At 40.9% G+C, this 19,219-nt stretch overlaps 1 protein-coding gene across 3 annotated transcripts in view; it reads right to left on the bottom strand.

Moving 5' to 3' along the window:
• SLC25A36 (solute carrier family 25 member 36) overlaps window positions 1–19,219 on the bottom strand; it is a 62,124-nt gene that overhangs the window by 22,603 nt on the left and 20,302 nt on the right. For all 3 annotated transcript variants that reach the window (XM_005282524.5, XM_065558053.1, XM_005282525.4), the window contains exons 2-3: window positions 15,394–15,564; window positions 3,755–3,832 (exon numbers count right to left, since the gene is read on the bottom strand). In XM_005282524.5, the coding sequence (XP_005282581.1) occupies window positions 3,755–3,832; window positions 15,394–15,564 (249 nt within the window). The remainder of the gene's footprint in view (window positions 1–3,754; window positions 3,833–15,393; window positions 15,565–19,219) is intronic.

Genomic DNA, 19,219 nt, shown 5'->3' with positions numbered 1-19,219 from the left:
ATTGACATGTAAGATCTGCCTCAGGGTGGCAAAATATAAGTTTATTTCTGGCTTCTGAGTTGCTTTATTAAACACATGAATTTTACATGGTAAACTGGAAATACCACCTTTCCAGCTTCCAGTCTTCTCTCCTTGTTCAGTTTTGTTTTAACCTCTCAGAATAAGTGTTTTAACTTTCTAACTGAATACGTGTAAAAGAAATGAAGAGTAGCAACAATTTTTTGTAAATTTGCATCAAATACAAAGTTATATAAAACTGTGTTTATTAGCATCTAAAACTAATTTCTTTATCAATTAAAAAGTTACTGTTCACTTGTTACAACTACAAAACTTATTTTGTAAAAGAATAGAAAACATACATGCTTAGTGACATTTTTAGGTTGGTGATAAGGCTTGTGCATTTTTAAATACATACATAAAATCTACAGGAGTGAAAATATAAACATTAATTTAACCTCATTAGTTATGCAAACATGTTTTTCTTCCCAGCAAAATGATAAAGTGCTTGCTTTATGCTGTGTAATTTTTTTAAATGGGATTTGAACCCAGTTGAGTATGCTGTATATGTTATGAAACAAGCTTCTTTACAGCTTATTCAAACAAAGAACTGCTGTTAAAGCCACTTACCAAATGCTTAATTGAAACAAACAGTATTTGAACAAAGCTGATGACTGGAAAAAAACATGATGTGCTAATTTATAAAGCTAAACACATTACCAAGTGGACAATTCTAGCGAGAGCACTGGAAAAAACAAACGACCGTATTTGAGCCTCTTTTTGAAAAAGAGAACATTGCAAAGTAACCCATGTAACAAAATTAACGTACAGCAGAGATGCATTTAGAATTAATTTTGTGAACACATGAAATAGTTTTATGATAGTTTTCAGGTTGGTGTGTGAAAGTAATTAACACTACAGGCTCCATTACTACCTAACAGAATTTATGGTATATGAGTGGTGTACGTTTTGGGTCTGTACAACAAGGTCAGATCAAAAATATGCCACTAAAAATTGTGCAGGGAAGGACAGCCCATGGGTTGGGATGCCAGCCTGGGACTTAGAGTAGAGAATTGAATTCAAGTCTCTATCACAGACTTCTTGAGTAATGTTGGGCAGAGAGCTGTGTCTCAATTCCTCATCTATAATATTGGTTTATAGCATTTCCCTAAAACACAGTGGTGTTGTGAGGATAATTCCATTAAGGATTGTGAGGTGATCAGCCATTTACTCTACAGTGTGCAATAGCTATGAAGTAGAGATTCCTACTGGGTAGAGCAAAAACTTTTTAATTAGGTCCATCTGTGAAGGGAAATTTTTGAAAGCGTGAAAGAATTAAGCTATTCAAGCAAAATCTAAGCATTTAATTAAAATTATAAGAACAGAGTACCTTCAAAGAATTGCTAATGTCTCATGAAAACTTGATGAAAAAATTCTATTTAGAAACAATTCTTTCCTGTATGTGTGACATTTTCAAGTTTTAATTTCTCAATTCTTATGAGGGATATTTGCATGAAAACAGAGTCTGTTTCTGCAATGCTGATCTACTCCTGTAGCTGATTAGGACATCGCTCATGACAACGGAAGCCAATTACACTGTCATTCATGACATCAAGTGGAGAAATAAGCAACAGAACAGATTCTGTTCTTGTACAGATACCCAACAACAAAATAAAGTAAAAGGAAATAAAGTTAACTGTTCCCATACATCAGTTTGGTAACAGAATGACATCCAAAGCTCTCTCATGAGGCACAAGTGAGTGTTTAGGGACAAGACAACCTCCCAAACATTTTCAGAGTGACTTAAGGACTTAAAGAGACTTTCAATCTCCAGTTTGTACAATTCTAATTACAAATCTTCATTCTCCCCTCTTTTGAATTCTTATACAAATTTTAGCAGTTGGTATCTTGAAAACAGCTGGAGCTAAAAACTTATTAGCTAAAAGTTTATACCCGAGCAGATGAAGAGAATTCTGCTCTCAATAATCTTGTCAGAAATTAAGTGAGGGCAATCAAGGTCATAATCAGAATGATGCAATTTTACATTCCAGTATCTCACAACCTGTCTGGATAAGGAATGCAAAGACCAGTAAGAGTACTTGCGGGATTAGTAAACCTTTGCAAGCCCTGGTGCTGAATTTGTGATCAGAACAAAAAACATAGTATTCTGCATTAAACAGACTTTTTTCTGCAAGTTTTCAAAATGTTTAAAGTCATTTTAATAGCTATTAAGCAAAATATATATTACAAAGTGTCCTCTAAAGTTAAACAAAGTAAAAAAATCAGAAGAGTAAGAAATGAATTGCTCTTTTAACTTCTTGTTCCAGCAGACTGCATGACAAAGTCCCTAAAAGGATTTTGGGAACTAGTAACTCAAAATGGAAGCCAAATTAGCACAATGTTCTAAGTTTATTCTTAGGGTAAAAGCATGAAGTCACACAAAGGATAAATTTTACCTAACACATTCACAGCAGTATTATGATCATTAGCTATACTAAATAGTGAATTAGAAAGAATAGCTTATTCATCTGGGATCATTTTGACTTTTGGAAATCTTCCCCTAAAATTTTGGAAAGGATACAAAAAAAGGGGACTCCATAAACTACAGGAGGTTAGCAGGCTCAAGAATAGACAGAGGAGATGAGCTGAAGCTAAGAATGAATGGAGTTTAGGAGAAGCATCTTTATGCAAAGGGGAATTAATATGTGGAATGGACTATAAAACAGCACTAGGAAGATGTAATTGTAAATACATAGGGTACAAATACTGAAAGCAGCCATATGGGTTAACCACACAGCCTACCATCTATTTTGAAGTGATATTAGGGTCTTTTCCAGCCATTAATTATTATTAATAAACATTTTAAAAGAATCTCAGCTTCTGCTTAAGCTTGCTCAAAATATGAGGCTTGAGTCTCTCCAGCAGGTGCAACTGCACAATGCTGTGACTACCAAGACAGGTACATCAGCAGAAGCATTCACCCCTGAAGAAGGCAAATGTCAGCATCACTACTGCCCTCCCATCAGATTCCAATGGGTAGGGTAGATTTAAGTTCCAACAGGGGCTCAACATGTTTCGGCTGTGTGCCCTGACACTGCTCCTGCACTGGCAGGTCCCACCAATTCCTTGGTTGCTTTAGCTGGCTCTTGGACCAGGTGAAATGGGGGTTGCAGACAGCTTGCATTACTGTGCCTTTCCCCCAGTGGACTTTCATTGCCCAAAACCTGTGTTTCGCTAGCAGATCTCAGGGAGTGAGTCAGGCCCAATGTATTAGGAGTATTCTTCCCCATTGTTCTCTTGAAGAGGATAGGTTAACTGAAGATTTCAAATGTATATTTAGTTACTACCTTACATCATAGGAAATGGTGCCCTTGTTTTTATCTCATCATAATGCACACGCACAACCCTGCAAACTGGAGGTGAGAATACTGTATACCTCACTGTGTACAAAACTGAACATCAGAAAAGTTCAGAAACGGGCACTATCAAATATTGCTGTGGATACAGAGGTGCACATCTGGAAGTTGCTCGGTAGGGTTTGGAGGTTGCTCTGTAGAGGGATGGCCTAATCGGTTTCTCTCAAATTTAAAAGTTATACAAAGGGGGGAAAAAAGTGGCCTTACTACTAAATATTTCCACATCAGATGTAACAGTTCACTTGAAGCAAGCCCCCCCCCCATGCCTTAAATCTTGACATACACATGTTTAACACTAGACTAAAATTATTTCACTTATTGAACACATTATTAGATTTTACCTGGAAGGAGCAACGCCTACCAAATTAGGACCTAGCCCTCTAAACAGAGAGCGAGGACCTTCCTTTTGCAAGATCATCCTGGAAAACAAAAAGTGATTTTGAAACATTAAATATACATTAGAAGTGTATAACTGGCCTACATATTAGTGCTACAGTTTAGTTAAATTTAAGCTTTGCTCATCTTTTACGTACAAACTAATTATTCTTTTTAACAATTTAATACTGTAACTGCAAAGAACCAAATTTTCCTAAAATATGCACAAAAAGTGAATTCAATTCTTTATACCATCATTGCTATATTACACACACACTTCTCAGTTTCATGTGTAAAGAACACAGATCATCCTAGAGGCTCAGCAACATATAAATGTTTTCTTCTAGCTACAAAAGGGTCCTTTTAGTAAATGAATCCAAATGTCTACCGTCTATTACTCCTGGACTATTCACCTTGCTGTAGATTCCTGTGTATTGTTTTCAGAATGTGGGACCAAACATTTAATTTTATTTTTCTTTTCTCCCACGAACCCCTATCCCCAAATAAAATACTACGCCTGGGGAGGTTCTTGAGAAAAATATACTCTAGAAGAGATGGACATGGCAATTCCCAACATCCAAAAGGTTCTGATTTTAGGGATAAATTAACTCTAGTTAATATCACCAATCTAAGGAAGGCAAAAATCAGATGCAAGCCACTCCCTGCTCCTCAAACAAATGAAAACAAACAACTCACCACAAAACAAACAAGCAAACACCAACATACCATCTCTGGTTATTTAAACAAAATTTCTTCAATTTTACAAGACACACAACAGCATAGTATGTTTAAACTATAAATTTAAAATATATGCTGAAATTTACAGGAAAATACCACATTATATACAAAAATACTAACACCTCCTTGCCTCCAGCATACAACTTAAATTAGTATTTTTAAAAAATGTATTATATGTTTCATTAGCATAACAGGATTTCTAGCAAAATACAAGTCTTTTAAAGTGTGAAAAAAATATTGTTAGTGCTCAAAAGATTCACAGAGCTGTCAGATGTTCAACTGAGTGTTCAGTCTTCAGCCTATTTTTAACTTAACTTTGTGTTTGGAAAATGACAAGTACTAATTTTGGGCCTGAGGCTCCCCTACCATAATATGAACAGAGACAGATAGGGCAGATATGTTGGAAAGCATACAGCTCTTCTGCGTACCCTATTCCCTTCCCTCAGTCTCCTACCATACTGCAGGGTTAAGGCTCAGCATCTGTGGGGCCAGATTCTTCTTTGATTTGTATATCCTAACTATTCCCAATGAAGTTACTGGGGTGTAAAGCCAGGTTAAATAGGAGCCATTTCTCCTACCATTTGGATCATTCCTGCACAATGCTCAGCATTTTGACCCCAACCCAGGAAAGCCTTTTAGCATGTACTAAAGCAGGGGTCGGCAACCTTTCAGAAGTGGTGTGCCGAGTCTTCATTTATTCACTCTGATTTAAGGTTTTGCGTGCTGGTAATACATTTTAACCTTTTTAGAAGGTCTCTTTCTATCAGTCTATAATATATAACTAAACTATTGTTGTATGTAAAGTAAATGAGGTTTTTAAAATGTTTAAGAAGCTTCATTTAAAATTAAATTAAAATGCAGAGTCCCCCGGACTGGTGGCCAGGACCCAGGCAGCGTGAGTGCCACTGAAAATCAGCTTGTGTGCTTCCTTTGGCACACGTGCCATAGGTTGCCTACCCCTGTACTAAATTTTAATCACATGGGTAATCACAATGACTGCAATGGGACTATTCAGGTTTAAAGTTAACCAGAGGCATAAGAGTTTTATTAGATTGGGAACAAGGCATTCAGCATCTTGCAGGATTGAGCCCATTATCAGCATGGCTCTGGGAATAGTGTTGGTGGAGGGAGACCATCACACTTTTTTGAGGGACTTGCAAAGGAATGGACAAAAAATACTGAGCAATAAAGTAATACTTTAAATTAATTAATGTCAATATATAAGAAATTTGAATACTTGTCCCATAGGATTGTGACTTTTAAGGCAGGCCAAACAACACAGGGTGTATGGCAGCACAGGATTTGTTCTGATCTCTTGATACGGTAATATAGCTCTGAACTATCACATTGTTGACCATACCAAAACTATTTAAGCCTAAACCTTGATGCTAATTACAGGGTTTGCTTTAAAAAAGCAGGGAAGATGCAAGTATAACCTCAGAGCCACTGCAACCACCCCTGGAGGTTCACATTTTAAAATATTTTTTTTAACCGCCAACTCGATGTTGCAATATAGGACATCAATCTTATCAGTTTAGATATGCCGTTCAATATAGACAACACTTTTCAGGCACATTTCCTGTTCAAAACTGACATCCAGGTTAACAACAAGAGAATTAGTCAATTCTGCAAACTCAACTGTTGCGTAAAATGCCCCTGTCTGGAAAGGTTTCAAAAGATTAGTTGAATGTGCACGGTAAGACTAAGTATAATGCTCAAGAGGATTTCAAATGTATTCTGAATACCAACATTGGAAAACAGTCAAATTCTGAGCAAGTGTGTCCACTCCATCACACTCTTCTGGTTAGGGTGACCAGATGTCCCGATTTTATGGGGACCGTCCCAATACTTAGGGCTTTGTCTTATATAGGTGCCTATTACCCGCCACCCCCTTTCCCAATTTTTCACCCTTGCTATCTAATCACCCAACTTCTGCTGCAGAACAGAACCCAAAATTTAGATAAAAAGTTTATAAAAATAAGCATCTGTGTTCCATAAAGTTATAATGGCATTACATAACCACAATACCTCTTGGTTATGAGGTATGAGCATTCCTAGATGTTTGACAACATTTCAGCTTCATGCCCAAAACAGTTAGTACTCCTGCGGAAATTCTGCACCAAAAAATTTAAATTTCTGTGCCAAAAAAATAAAAATTATGCACACAGTATTTTAAAATTCTGCAAATCCAGGCAAATTAGGTGTGGGTGGGCAGGCTCAGCCCAGTAGGATCCAAGCGTGGAGGGATCCAGGTGTGGTGTGAGAGGTTCCTGTGTGGGCTCTCTCAGTGCGGGTGGCTCGTTGTGGGGTCTGGGTGCACAAGTGCTCATTGAGGGGGTTGAAGGTCCAGGGACAATGGGTCTCTGCAGTGGAGCCCGGTGAGAGTGGTTGGGGCTTGAAGGGGATCTGGTGTGGGGAGATGGGGTTCAGCAGGGGCGATGTGGGTGTGTGGGCTCAGTGGGGGGGGTCTGGGTGTGGGGTCGTGGGGACTGGCAAGGGGTCTGGGGGACTCAGTGGAGGAGTCTGGGTGCTAGGGAAGTAGGACTTGATGGGGTGGGGGTCCAGGTGCAGCTGGTTGAAGCTCAGTGGAGTGTGGGTCTGGGTGTGCAAGATTCATCCAGGGGATCCAGGTGTAGGGGGACAGGGTTTGTCAGGGTGACTGTTCAATGGGCCTCTTAACGGGGACACCCCAGCTGCTGCCGAGGGGACACTGCATGCCGGGTTCCTGCTTCCCCCCGCGATTCCCGTCTCCTTTTCTTCCCCATCTCATTCCCCTCCCCCACTGCCTCATGCCCCATCCCCCTCACCTCACTCCCACATTCCCCTCCTCCTGCCTCATTTCACCCCCCTCTTCCTTCCCCACTGCCTCTTCCCCACACTTCCTCCTCCTCCCCCACCCCCTTACCTAGCCCCACCATGGGCACTCACTGTTGCACAGAAAACAGGAAGGCTCCCAGCACCCAGAAGCGGAACACGACTGACACTAGGACCCAGGAGGCAGCGTTCAGCTGCAGAGTCAGCAGAGCACAGACACAGCCTCCTTCAGCTGGGCAACTGTGCACTTGCAGAAATGAAGGGGGGCAGGGAGAGTGGCATTGTGCCTCGCCTGTTAGGAGGGGCAATTGCGCTTTCCTGATGTTTTTTGCAGGGAAACATAGGCATTCTGCCGGGGTGGGCGGGGGGTGTTCCACAGAATTTCCCCGGGAGTAGGTTAGATGTGATTTCACAATCTCTTAAGTGCTCAACTGAAATGAGTGGAGTGCTAGCCACTTTCCAAAAATACTTTGCAAACCACTACAACAACATATACTTAAAAGAATTTCCAAACACACTGAAGGATTTATTCCAAGTTTCTATTCCTACAAGATGATCTTCATGGACCAACACTTGTGGTCATGCAAAGTCTCCCTGAAGTGGCTCTGCACACATTCATCAGTAAAGGACAGATGGCAAGATCTTAGCCTACAGCATGATTGCCTCACTTGCTGAAAGATAGTCACAAGGTAGTTAACCAGTTATTTAAAATCAATACATAAGCTATTTTATGTTAATCTCATCTGTGAGATGAGGCCATGTTCTCCCCCCGCCCCCTCTAGGTTCTAATAGGAAGCGCCATCCTTGCTGATGAGATAACCTGGAACCTCAGGGAGAAAAGGCACATATGCATTGGCCTCTATGGCTGCCTCTTACAGCAGCAGCAGCCTGGGAAGATCTGTAGAGTGTCAGGCACGGGTGTAGATATAAGATTCGTTTGTACATGATTCTGATTAATTTTTTCACAACACAAGGTCAGCCATGCTAGTTGCATTTAAAGGACATCATGAATTTGAGAAAAACATACTTCTGTCTGAATAGGTTATAGCTGCTAAAAGAAAGAGACTATACACATTTCTCTCTTTTTTTAGTTTGTTTACTTCATGCATTTGAGCAAGTCATGGTTTTGCCTGTATACTCAGGGCCAGGTTCTGCAATCTCATCTGTACAGACAGACCCTTACTCCTGTAGAGAGTCCCACTGAAGCCAATGGGGCACTGCACAGGTGCAGGGGTCTGCCCAAAGAGCAAAATGCAGAATCAGGGCCTTCGTCGTTCCTCTGCATAAGGGACCCTTATAAATATTAACAAGAAATCCACTATAAACTGGCAACAGGATTATTTTAAAAAAAATCCCACCACATAGCATGTTGGTAGGCAGAATAGTTTAGTGGATATAGCATAAGATGGGGAATCAGGAGACCTGGGTTCAATGACTTCCATCAACTTGCTCTGTAACCTTGCATAAGTCACTTTACCTCTCTGTGCCTCTATTCCCTTCCTATCCTTTATCCATTTAAAACTGTCAGCTCTGTAGGACAGGGACTGCCTCACTGTGTGTGTAGATACTACTTGAATACAAATCAAGAACACCATATTATTTTAAAAGGATGTCTCATCAGAAACTGAATTTTTTTTTTGGTTAATTTAAAAAAATTAATAAAGTTGACAATATCTCTTAAATTTCCACTCAGTAGTGCTTCTGTGGCTTTTACTCAGGTTTTCATCCGAGGAGAGCAACAATAGAATCTCTGGAGAGCTATCCTGGGAGTCTAAATTCAATTACTTATATATACACATATACACACACCCAGTGGGAAAAGGTTGCATTTGAACAAACAATAACTAAAGCTAGATTCAAATTGCTCGTCATCCATTGATAAAAATCAGCTTAAAATATTTTGGTAAAAAGCAAATTTTAGAGAGCTACATCAGGGATGACCTTTAAGGAATATTGTCAACTTAACTCACATTTCTTTCTGAAATTTTTAACTACCCGCTACAGTTATTTGTAACCCTAAGATGATAATCATTTAAATGGGGGGAAGGAAATATTTCATTATTATTTGTTGTTTAACTTATGCAATTGACATCACATTGTATCTAGTCAGTTTTACTGTTTCCTTGAACACAGTTTGTCAGTTTTCCCCATTGTTTGTGTGGGCTTTTCACATAGCAATTGGGGAGAGAGAAAAAAACAAAAACAAAACAACAAAAAACTTAAAATTGGAAGACAAAAGGTAAAAGTGGCAAGGATACTCAGGGACAGTTATAATAACTTAAACTACTTGTAACCCAATTTAAAAAAAATTGATTAGATTTCAAGTTGACTGTATCTCTTAACATCCAGCCAGATGAGGTTTACAAAAGCAGAGAGAACAACTGAGTTACTAGCAAAACTAAAGCTAAAGGCAAAGTTTCAATATTTATAGCACTTTGAAATTTTAGCAGAGACCTTGAGTAACTGTGGCACTATGAGCTCATTATGTAAGGCAGCGGTTCTCAACCTGTGGCCCACGGACCATTTCTAAGGGGTGTGTGCAAAAGACAGACTGAGAACTGATGGAAGAATTCAACGATATATATAGATAACAGATTTCCAACATGGTCCACACCTCCAATCAAAATTTTTTAAGGGTCGGCAAAAGAAAAAAAAAAAAAAGGTTGAGAACAACTGCTGTAAAGTACAGAAGTCAATGAACATTGAGGGTGCACAGAACTTCTTGACATCACAACCTATGCATCTGCTACTCCTGAGGGCATTCTGTGCCAAAAAATTAAAAATTCTGCACACAATATTTTAAAATTCTGCAAAATTTGTGAAATAAATGTGGAGGCTCCAGCATGGCATTGGGAAGCACAGGCCACTGGCTGCACAGAGGTGGGAAATCACTGTGCACCTCCCACCCCGCCCCCCGGGACACAGAGTCAGCAGTGAGCTGCACCCAACCCTGACACAGTGCAAGGACAGGGCCTGCCTCAGAAACACTCCAGGGCCCTGCCCCTCTGTGCCAGGTGCACGAGGTATGGGCAGGCAGGCTAAGCAAGGCAGGATCCAAGTGTGAAGGGGCTTAGTGGTGGGGGTGTCAGATGTGGATTGAGAGGGTTCTGTGTGGGGGTTCTGGGTGCAATGGTAATGTTACTTTGCAGGGGGGTCCAGCTGAAGGTGATTGGGGCTCGGGGGGGGGGGGAATAGAGCTCAGCAGGGGGTCTGGGTGTGGGGGGCCACAGTGGGGGGATCCAGATGTTGGGGGAGTGGGGCTCAGTGGCACGGAGATCCAGGTGCAGCTGGTTGGGGCTCAGTAGGGTGGGGTCTGGGTGGCTCATTGTGGTGGTCCAGATGGAGGGGGAGTGGGGCTCGTCGGGGGGTTCTGAGTGTGGGAAGAGGGAGTGAGGCTAGGCAGGAGGGTCTGGGTTTGAGGAGGTCTGGATGCATGGGGGTTGGGCAGATGGGGCAGCAGCTCCTTGTACAATGATCCCTCCCCATGCAGCTGAGGAGCGATGGGTGTAAGAAACGTGCGGGAGGGAGGGGGAAGGAGTTTGAAGAGCTTCCTACAGCTGGGGAAGAAATCTGGAAGTGGGTCTGACATGGCCCCAGATGCCATGCAGGGGAAGAGGAAGTCCTGTCCTCCCCAGCCCAGCTGGGACTAGCATCTGAGCCCGGGGCAGAGCTGAAGTCACCAGCTGGGTCTTCCCCAGTCCAGCCCCCTTCCCCACAGTGATTTACCTCTCTGCCGGCTGCCCTGGGCACCTGAAACATATTGCTGGGAAGGGTCGTATGACTGCTCTTGTGGATTCCCTTTTTCTGCGGGGAAGCAAAGAAATCTGCAGGGGACATAAAAATTCTGCACATGTGCAGTGGTGAAGAATTCCCCCAAGAGTAATCTGCATCTGATGTCACTTAACTCACAAGTAACTGTATTGAGCAACTGCGTTACACCAGTTTTTTTCCACCACACGTGTCAGATAATAATCAGACTTTATGTCTGCCAGACATAGCATGCTAGCAGAACAGAAGACAGAAATCAACCCCTAAAACTAGAAGGACATTTTAAATAAAAGAAAAGTAAAGTAACCACATGTTAAATATTTTAATGTCTGAAGACTTCTGACAACACATAAACAAGCTCCAGTATACACTGGTGCTTTCTTGGGGCAATCAGGCTCAAGAACAAAAATACCTAGGTTTATTAAATATATGAAATCACAAGTGAGGCTCCAAGTTCACTAGCTGTGTGCGTCAGGCACAAAAAGAAACTCAGTACGCTAAATTGAATTGATATATCTATAAAATGTAACCCAAATTATTCCAGTACTGATTGCACTTTAAGGTACCCTTTAAAAATCTGCTATTATCCATTTTAACTTTGGCAACAATTTTTACATTTTATTCCATATAGATCAGGATAAGTTCCAACAAGTTCTAAAGCAGGGGTTCTCAACCTTTTTCTTTCTGAGCCCCCTCCCCTAAACGTGCTATAAAAACTCCACAGATCAGCTGTGCCATGACAACTGATTTTCTGTATATAAAAGCCAGGGCTGGCGTTAAAGGGTACAAGCAGGGCAATTGCCCGGGGCCCCTTGCCACAGGGGGAACTGTGAAGCTAAGATGCTCAGGCTTTGGCTTCAGCCCCAGGTGGCGGGCCTCAGGGCCCCAGGCTTCAGCCCCATAAGGTGGGGCTTTGGCTTTCTGCCCTGGCTCCCAGCAATTCTAACACTGACCCTGCTTGGAGGATCCCTTGAAACCTGCTCGGACCTTTGGTTGAGAACCACTGTCCTAAAGAGAAGCAAGCTCATGTAAGCACATAAGAACTATTGCATTAACTTAATTGCTGACAGCAAACAAAAGAGGAGGCTAACTCTTTGAACGACAAATGTGAAAAAAACTGCATTGTTAATAGCTATGCAGTTGATAGTCAAAAAGTAGTTTGCCTATGATACAGTTTGTCACATCCACAAAACTCATTGGGAGCAATGGGTTATGGACATGTAGAATCTATCAGCTGTATACATGCAGATACTAAACTATTTAAAAGTACGCATTAGACATGGAGGTTCTTTTGAAAATTGAGCTGAGTAATTTGTAAATATTGTCATATTGCTTGACAGAGTGAACTCAAATTTAACCATATTCTTAGCTAGGCTATGTATATATAATTCCTTCTACTGATGGATGCTCTAGGATTGACATCTCAGACTCACGAGACTTCAGATGTACTATATTGTCAGAAACGGGTTTGTTGAAATATCTCAGAGGTACAAGACAAGAACAATCTTTTGTGGGTCTCCCACTTAACACTCCTTTGCCCACCTTCTCAAGCTGCTAAGAGAAAAGACTACAGCACTAGAGCTCTGCACAAGCCTAATTTTAAAGCCCAAGCTGGGCCCAACACTGACCTGAGCACAACCAACCCATACCTGATCCAAGAGTGTCGAGTCATTTTCAGACCAACCCCAACTCAATAGCCTTCCCCCGAACCTGCACGACCTTGGGGCTCAGCCTGGCTGGGGCCTTCCCTCTCCCCACACCTTAAGGCCGCAATCTGTCTCCAAACACCTCCTGCCTGGCGGGTTGGCATAGTGGCAGCTGTGTGCTTTGCTCCTGGCTGCCACTGACACGCCACTGCACTGTGTGTGCGCTACAGAGTGAGAGCCACTCACTCCGCAGCACATGTAGAGCACAATGAGCTAGTGGCGGCTGGCAGGAGTGGGGCATGCAGCTGCCACTATGGTGAGCCCACAGGCAGGAGCAAATGATCAGAGATGACCTGACCCAACCCAATCACAATACTAATAGTCGGATACCATTGGGTTCAGGTCAGGTTGCAAGGCTTTACAGAGGACAGCAGTTCATCGCTTCCCAGTCCCAGAATTGTTCTTTCTATGCAACTTATGAACATTAGCGTCAATTACAACTTTTCCATGGAATTATCCTTAAATTGAGACTCTGCCACATAACCCACCTAAGAAGCTGAAAGCTCTAGATTTTACTCCTGGAGGAATTCTGCACCACTGTGCAATGAAGAATTTTGCAGAATTCTGTGTGTGCAGAATTTCCTTTCCCCCACAGAAACGGGCTGCAGTGCTGCTGGCCACCACTAGGGCCACTGGATCCAGCAGAGCCCAGCTCACACATAGAAGACACTGCAGGTGGGATGGGGAGGGAGCTAGAGGATTCCTGGAAGCTGTAGTTCCCAGCACACACTGAGAGAAGGAGATGGCGGTGTGCAGGAAACTCCATGCAAGCCTGGGACCAAGCATCTGGCTGTTTCTCCTTCTGGATCCCTGGGCATGAGTGTCTGGGCTCGGGGGGGGGGGGGGGGGGGGGGACATGGCTGGGCTCAGAGGGAGAGGGGGTGCGGGTATCTGGGCAAAGGGGGACCCCACGGCTGAGCTCTGGGGGAAGAGGGGTGTGTGGATGTACTGGCTGGGGGGGGGCACCGTAGCTGGGCTGGGGGGCGGCAGGGAGAAAGGGAGCAGAGAAACAGGAACTGGGTTGTCGTGTTTTTAACTCTCTATTTCTGGGGGAATTAGAGTGTATTGTTAAAGACATACTTGATGACAGATATTTTGAAATAAATTACCAAAATAAACTGAAACTGGTTTGATTACATATAGTGTTATTTTGACAAATAAGATTTGCAGAATTTAGCAGAATTTTAAAATACAGTGTGCCGAATTTTTAATTTTTTGGCACAGAATGTCCCCAGGAGTAAGATTTAGATGCAGCCTGTTACTAGCCTAGGACATGAAGGGTGAAATTCTGGCCTTATGAAATCAGTGGCAAGACTCCCATGGTCTTCAATGAAGCTAGAGTTTCACCTGTAATGTGTTGACCAACAATCAGAGAAGGAACATCATTCATTTATAAAATAATTAACGACTAGACAGTATCAGAGGCCCAGTCTATCAAACTGGAACATTGCTATTATCCATCCAATAGCAGCAGCACCATCACTTGATGCTAGAGCCTAGTCTGCTGCCCGAGCGGTTAGATTCAGGGTTTGGGTCCTATGTTGTTTCACCCTATTTGTTCATTCAGAACTTGGGCTTTCTTGCTAAAAGAGTGGAACCTTCCGGGTATGATCCCTTTCAGGTACATATAGCCATCTTTTGATAAACTGATTTGTAGGCAGGAATACAAAATTACTGCTATTCTGAAATTTAAAGTAATAAATTTAAGGCACATCCTTGACACAAATGCCACCCATTCCCTACCAAATTTGAAGTTCTTGCTCCACAATGTGAGGTCGCTAGAAAAGTTCACCAGATTTTTTTTTTAACGTGTGCAAAACAACATATTTTTCCCAGCCTGAGACAGACACCCAAGTGTGGAAAATTTCAGCACAAGTAGTTAAAATTTTGCAAAGTTGTAAGCAAGTGAAAACAGGATCATAGAAAGGGAAGTGTCAGGCAACCTCAATAATACACCTATAACAGAAAGTGTTGGGGAAATTGAATAGCAGCTTTCCAGATCTTGGTAGAAGCAGGGTAGAGATTCTTCAGCTGCTCTCTAACCACCATGAAGTTTTTGGTTATCAGAGATAAGCAGAGGAGAAAGGACAAGGGATAACTATGTTTCCAAGTCATGTTGTATTAGGGTCCTGGACTCCCCCCTGGGTCAGAAGCTCTTTGGCTATCAAAGTCATCTGAAAAATTACATGGAAACAAGGGTCCTGACTGGCTAGCAAGGTCATTGAAAACATTCTTGTGCAAACATAATGTCATGAAAATAAAATGCATATTTAGGAGCATTCTGTATGTTTGGCATTCCTTAGGTATAAGAATCAGCTCCTCTGGGGCTGAAGTTCCAGTCTGATCTTATTCTCTCACAGCATGACCAAATGTTACATTTAGATAACCATTTACGGAGCGGAGACTGTAGCCTGACTACATTGTAAAGAACTTACATTCAAAAACCTCAGTGCACAAATCAACTGTTTTAGACGGCAAAAAGTTAGGGGTTGTCTGACATTATCTCTAAAGAAAATACAATAATACCCCATGAAAATTAAAAAGGATCAGAAGAACAGGAACATGCAGACAGTACTCACTTCAAACAATGGAGAGGTCCAGGAGATACTCTAGTTACTCGATTGACACTAGCACCATTCACAGTGCTGAGATGAACTTCAGAGATGTAGAGAGTAACAGAGGAGGACTGCAGCCGTGTTTTCACAACTTCTAGTGGACATGTCAGAATTGCACCAACAGTACCCCCACATCTGCAAAAAGAAATAAGATTCTAAACCTTGAAGGAACTAGAAAGGTCATTACATTAGCTAAACAGAAGATGGCTCAGGATCATGGTGATGGAGAAGCTAACAATGATCTGAATTCATGATAGTAGTGTAGTTATCTACGTGCCCTTGAACTAGTGACACCAGTTAATCAACTTCTCTTTGTTAATCCCACAACTAAGAGTGAAAATTTTAACTGCCAAAACAAATAACTCAGATTGGTGCAAAAGTGCACTACCTTTAGTGCATGCAGTTCAACTCGGCTCTGGAAGATGTCTAAAATGTTTAGCTTCTTATGGTTGAAACTTAACCTTCTCTTCCTAATTTTTGGTGCATTCCTGATCAAAACAAAGCTGTTAACATTCCCAATGTGAAAAACTGGGGTGTGTATATGAGGATATGTACACAATACATTAGCACTATACACAGATAATTGGAGGGGAGGTAAAGAAAGTAGTAAGGCAAAATGTTAAGAGCTATGTTATTCCAGATTATTTCAAAACTCCGCTTTAAATTTTGGCAATGGTAGCAGGAAAAGCAATAGTCTTCTGACAATTTACTGGCTCACTTCTTCAAGGCAAGGAAGTAGATTTACTGTTCAGAGAACAGACCACAATGGACCCGAATCTGGAAAACTGAAAGTCTTCTTATCTGGTTAGAAATGAAAAGAAACATGGTCTTTTCAAGTTTCACTGTACAGTCCTGCCAATCAGCTTTGAGAAGTGGTGCACCACTCCGCCTCCTCCCTTCCACAGCACAACAGAGACAAGTAAATGATATTTTGACAGTTTTGTAAAGGAGTCATCCTAGTGTGTGGTGCTAATAATTGCTTTAACTAATACCTACATACCCATCTGCTCATTGCACACTGCACACAAAAAAACCTCTCAGGGAAAATAAGTAAAAATAGAAAGTCCGTGAATCATGATAAGGGCATGAAGAACACCAATGTTTCTTTACTGCTACCACTGCTGAAAAAGTACATGCCTCAGAATGTCAAAAAAGGATTAAATACTATTCCACTTCCCAGATGAGTTTATATAAACAATCTCCCAATTGATAAATCCAGAGTTCTAGACTTCACTCTGATCATTCTAATTTTTGAAGCTTTAAGTCAGAACCTTACTGTTAATTAAATATAATGATCCCAATTCTACTTGCAGCTAGACTTGTGGAACTCCCACTGAATTCAACAGAAGTGGTGCTTGCTTATTGAAGACAGAACTGGGGGCATTGTTTGGAATTTAAACAGTTTCAGAATAAGATTCTAACCATCAAATATTTTGTGTTGAAAGACTAGGAAAGTCTCAAAACTGGTAATTTTTATTGTTTAAAAATTCTGCTGATTTAATAGCTCTTTTCATCTACCTGCTAATATTACCATATAGTGTTCCACTTAATGATTAGGGGTGAAAACCTGGCCCCATTGAGTTCAATAGGGCCAGGATTTCACGTTAGGAGTTAAAACTTTTCTGTACTAGACAGTGATTCTAAAAAAAAAATAATGTAATGCTCATGAAAGGTGCCAGAACCCAGAAGAACGAAATCCACTCTATCCAAAGAACAGATAACAGTGAGAGTTTCTTCACCCACCACTATGCCGCAGTACTGACATACTTCCCACCCAAACGTAGTTTAGCTTCTGTATGAATCCTCAATCCTTTCCTGTTGCACAGAAGGCCACAAAATTCATGCCAATTAGGATTATGGTTTGTGTATTGCATCCCACTAGACTCAATTCACAAACAGCTATACAGGGAATAATAAAAGTTTGGTCATCTTCACCCATACTATATTTAAATGAGTATCTCATTACCAATCCCCAGAGCCAATCAGTCTCTTCTCCAACTTCAAGATTACTCTAAAGTGAATTCACTTCCAAGTTTTAAATAGAAGCACATTTTTCTTGATCATGTCTATTCTCAGCACCCTGAGTCACTACACAGTCACTAAGGGATTAGGAGTCAACATACTAACAAAGAGTGTCTGTGTATTAAATACTACATAGATTCCAAAATTGGAGTTCAAATAATATAGTGATGGGGCCATATAAGCACTTTCATGCATAGAAAAGTTAAAGTAGCCTAGGGCAGTGGTTTTTAACCTTTTTTTCATTTGTGGGCCCCTAAAATTTGGAATGGAGATGTGGACCCCTTTGGGAATCTTAGACAGTCTGCGGACCCCCAGTGGTCCACGGACCACAGGTTGAAAACCACTGGCCTAGGGAAGTACGATAGAATATTAGCTTACTAAATTAACTTCACATATCTTCATTTGGTAGTGAAAGTAATTCTAAAACTAAAACTTCTTATTTACAGCCATACAAATATATACACATTAACAGACCTGTTCTATCCTAGCTCTTATATTCGCTTTTCATAATTAGATTTCAAAGCGCTTTACAAAGGAGGTGCAATTTATTTTGCACTGACTCTCTACTTCATGCCATTTGGAACATTTTCCATCCGTAGTCTGAATATATTTTAAATGCTTTATATGCAAAGCGATATACAATCAAGTTATCAAGAATATATGAAACTGCTGCTTTTACCGTGTTAAAAAAAGACTTATACAATTAATGCCTGAATTGTTTTTTCCATTTGTGGTATGTACACAACATTAGCTAGGGCAAAGTATTAGAATACTAAAGATACAATGTTCATTACAGTCATAGTAATAAATTTAGTTCTAACACTGGCTTCAGATTCACGTTGCCAGGACAAAGGAATGAGTACTTATGCTTTCTATCCCATATTGCTTACTGGGTACTTTCAATTTGTAAGGAAAAGAAACATAGCGTTTTCTTGGATGCAGAAGAGGGGCAGAATATTAAGATGCAAATGAGTAAAAGAACAGGGCTATACTTTCAGGGAGCAAATGTTTTGCAGGTCCAAAGTCTGGGATTTGCTTTGCTAAATAGTGGCCCAGTTTCAAACACAGATTCATTACCTTATCAACCACAAAGGCTACCTATGAATATTATTCACCAATAGAAAACTAAGCCGGTAATACAGCATTTGATTCCACACTGGTTGGTCCTTAAGATACCAAATATTTAAAAAAAAACAAAAAAACAAAAAAACCCCACTAATCAGAAGCCATCTTGATCTCTCCCACACAAACTTCATTCCAGCCTGGTTTTACTGTTGGTTATTTCACAAATTTAGAGCATGCACCAGGGCTGTACACCAGGCATTGTCAGACTTTCCTTTTGTGGATCACATTAGGAGACTATCTTCTGAATCCCTTCCCCTCTCATCCACAATCATATGGAGGACCCCTGTCCCATTTGTCATTTGTCACTCATTCTGTGTGAACTACAGAAGTTGTTTACATGTAGAAATAGTATTAGGAAAATATTTAATATATTTGTAGCTATTACTACTTCTACATGTAAACAATTTCTGTAGTTCAAACGGGGATGTTATGTGACGACATCTGAAAGTCTGGCAGCCTTTCCTCCAAACAGTATTAAGCATTACTTGCTATCCCTGGGATTTTGTAAGGCTGCTATAGTGATTGTAATGTTTGGCTGCCACCTACTTCATACTATTTTTGCCCAATCTTTTTGTTAACTATGTAAAACTTTCACAGTTTTACAAGATTGGAGAAATTATTTGTCTTTTCACTACTTAATCAA

Source organism: Chrysemys picta, chromosome 9 (assembly GCF_011386835.1).
Source record: "Chrysemys picta bellii isolate R12L10 chromosome 9, ASM1138683v2, whole genome shotgun sequence".
NCBI classification, from domain to species: domain Eukaryota; kingdom Metazoa; phylum Chordata; order Testudines; family Emydidae; genus Chrysemys; species Chrysemys picta.
This window is presented reverse-complemented; position numbering and strand designations above follow the sequence as displayed.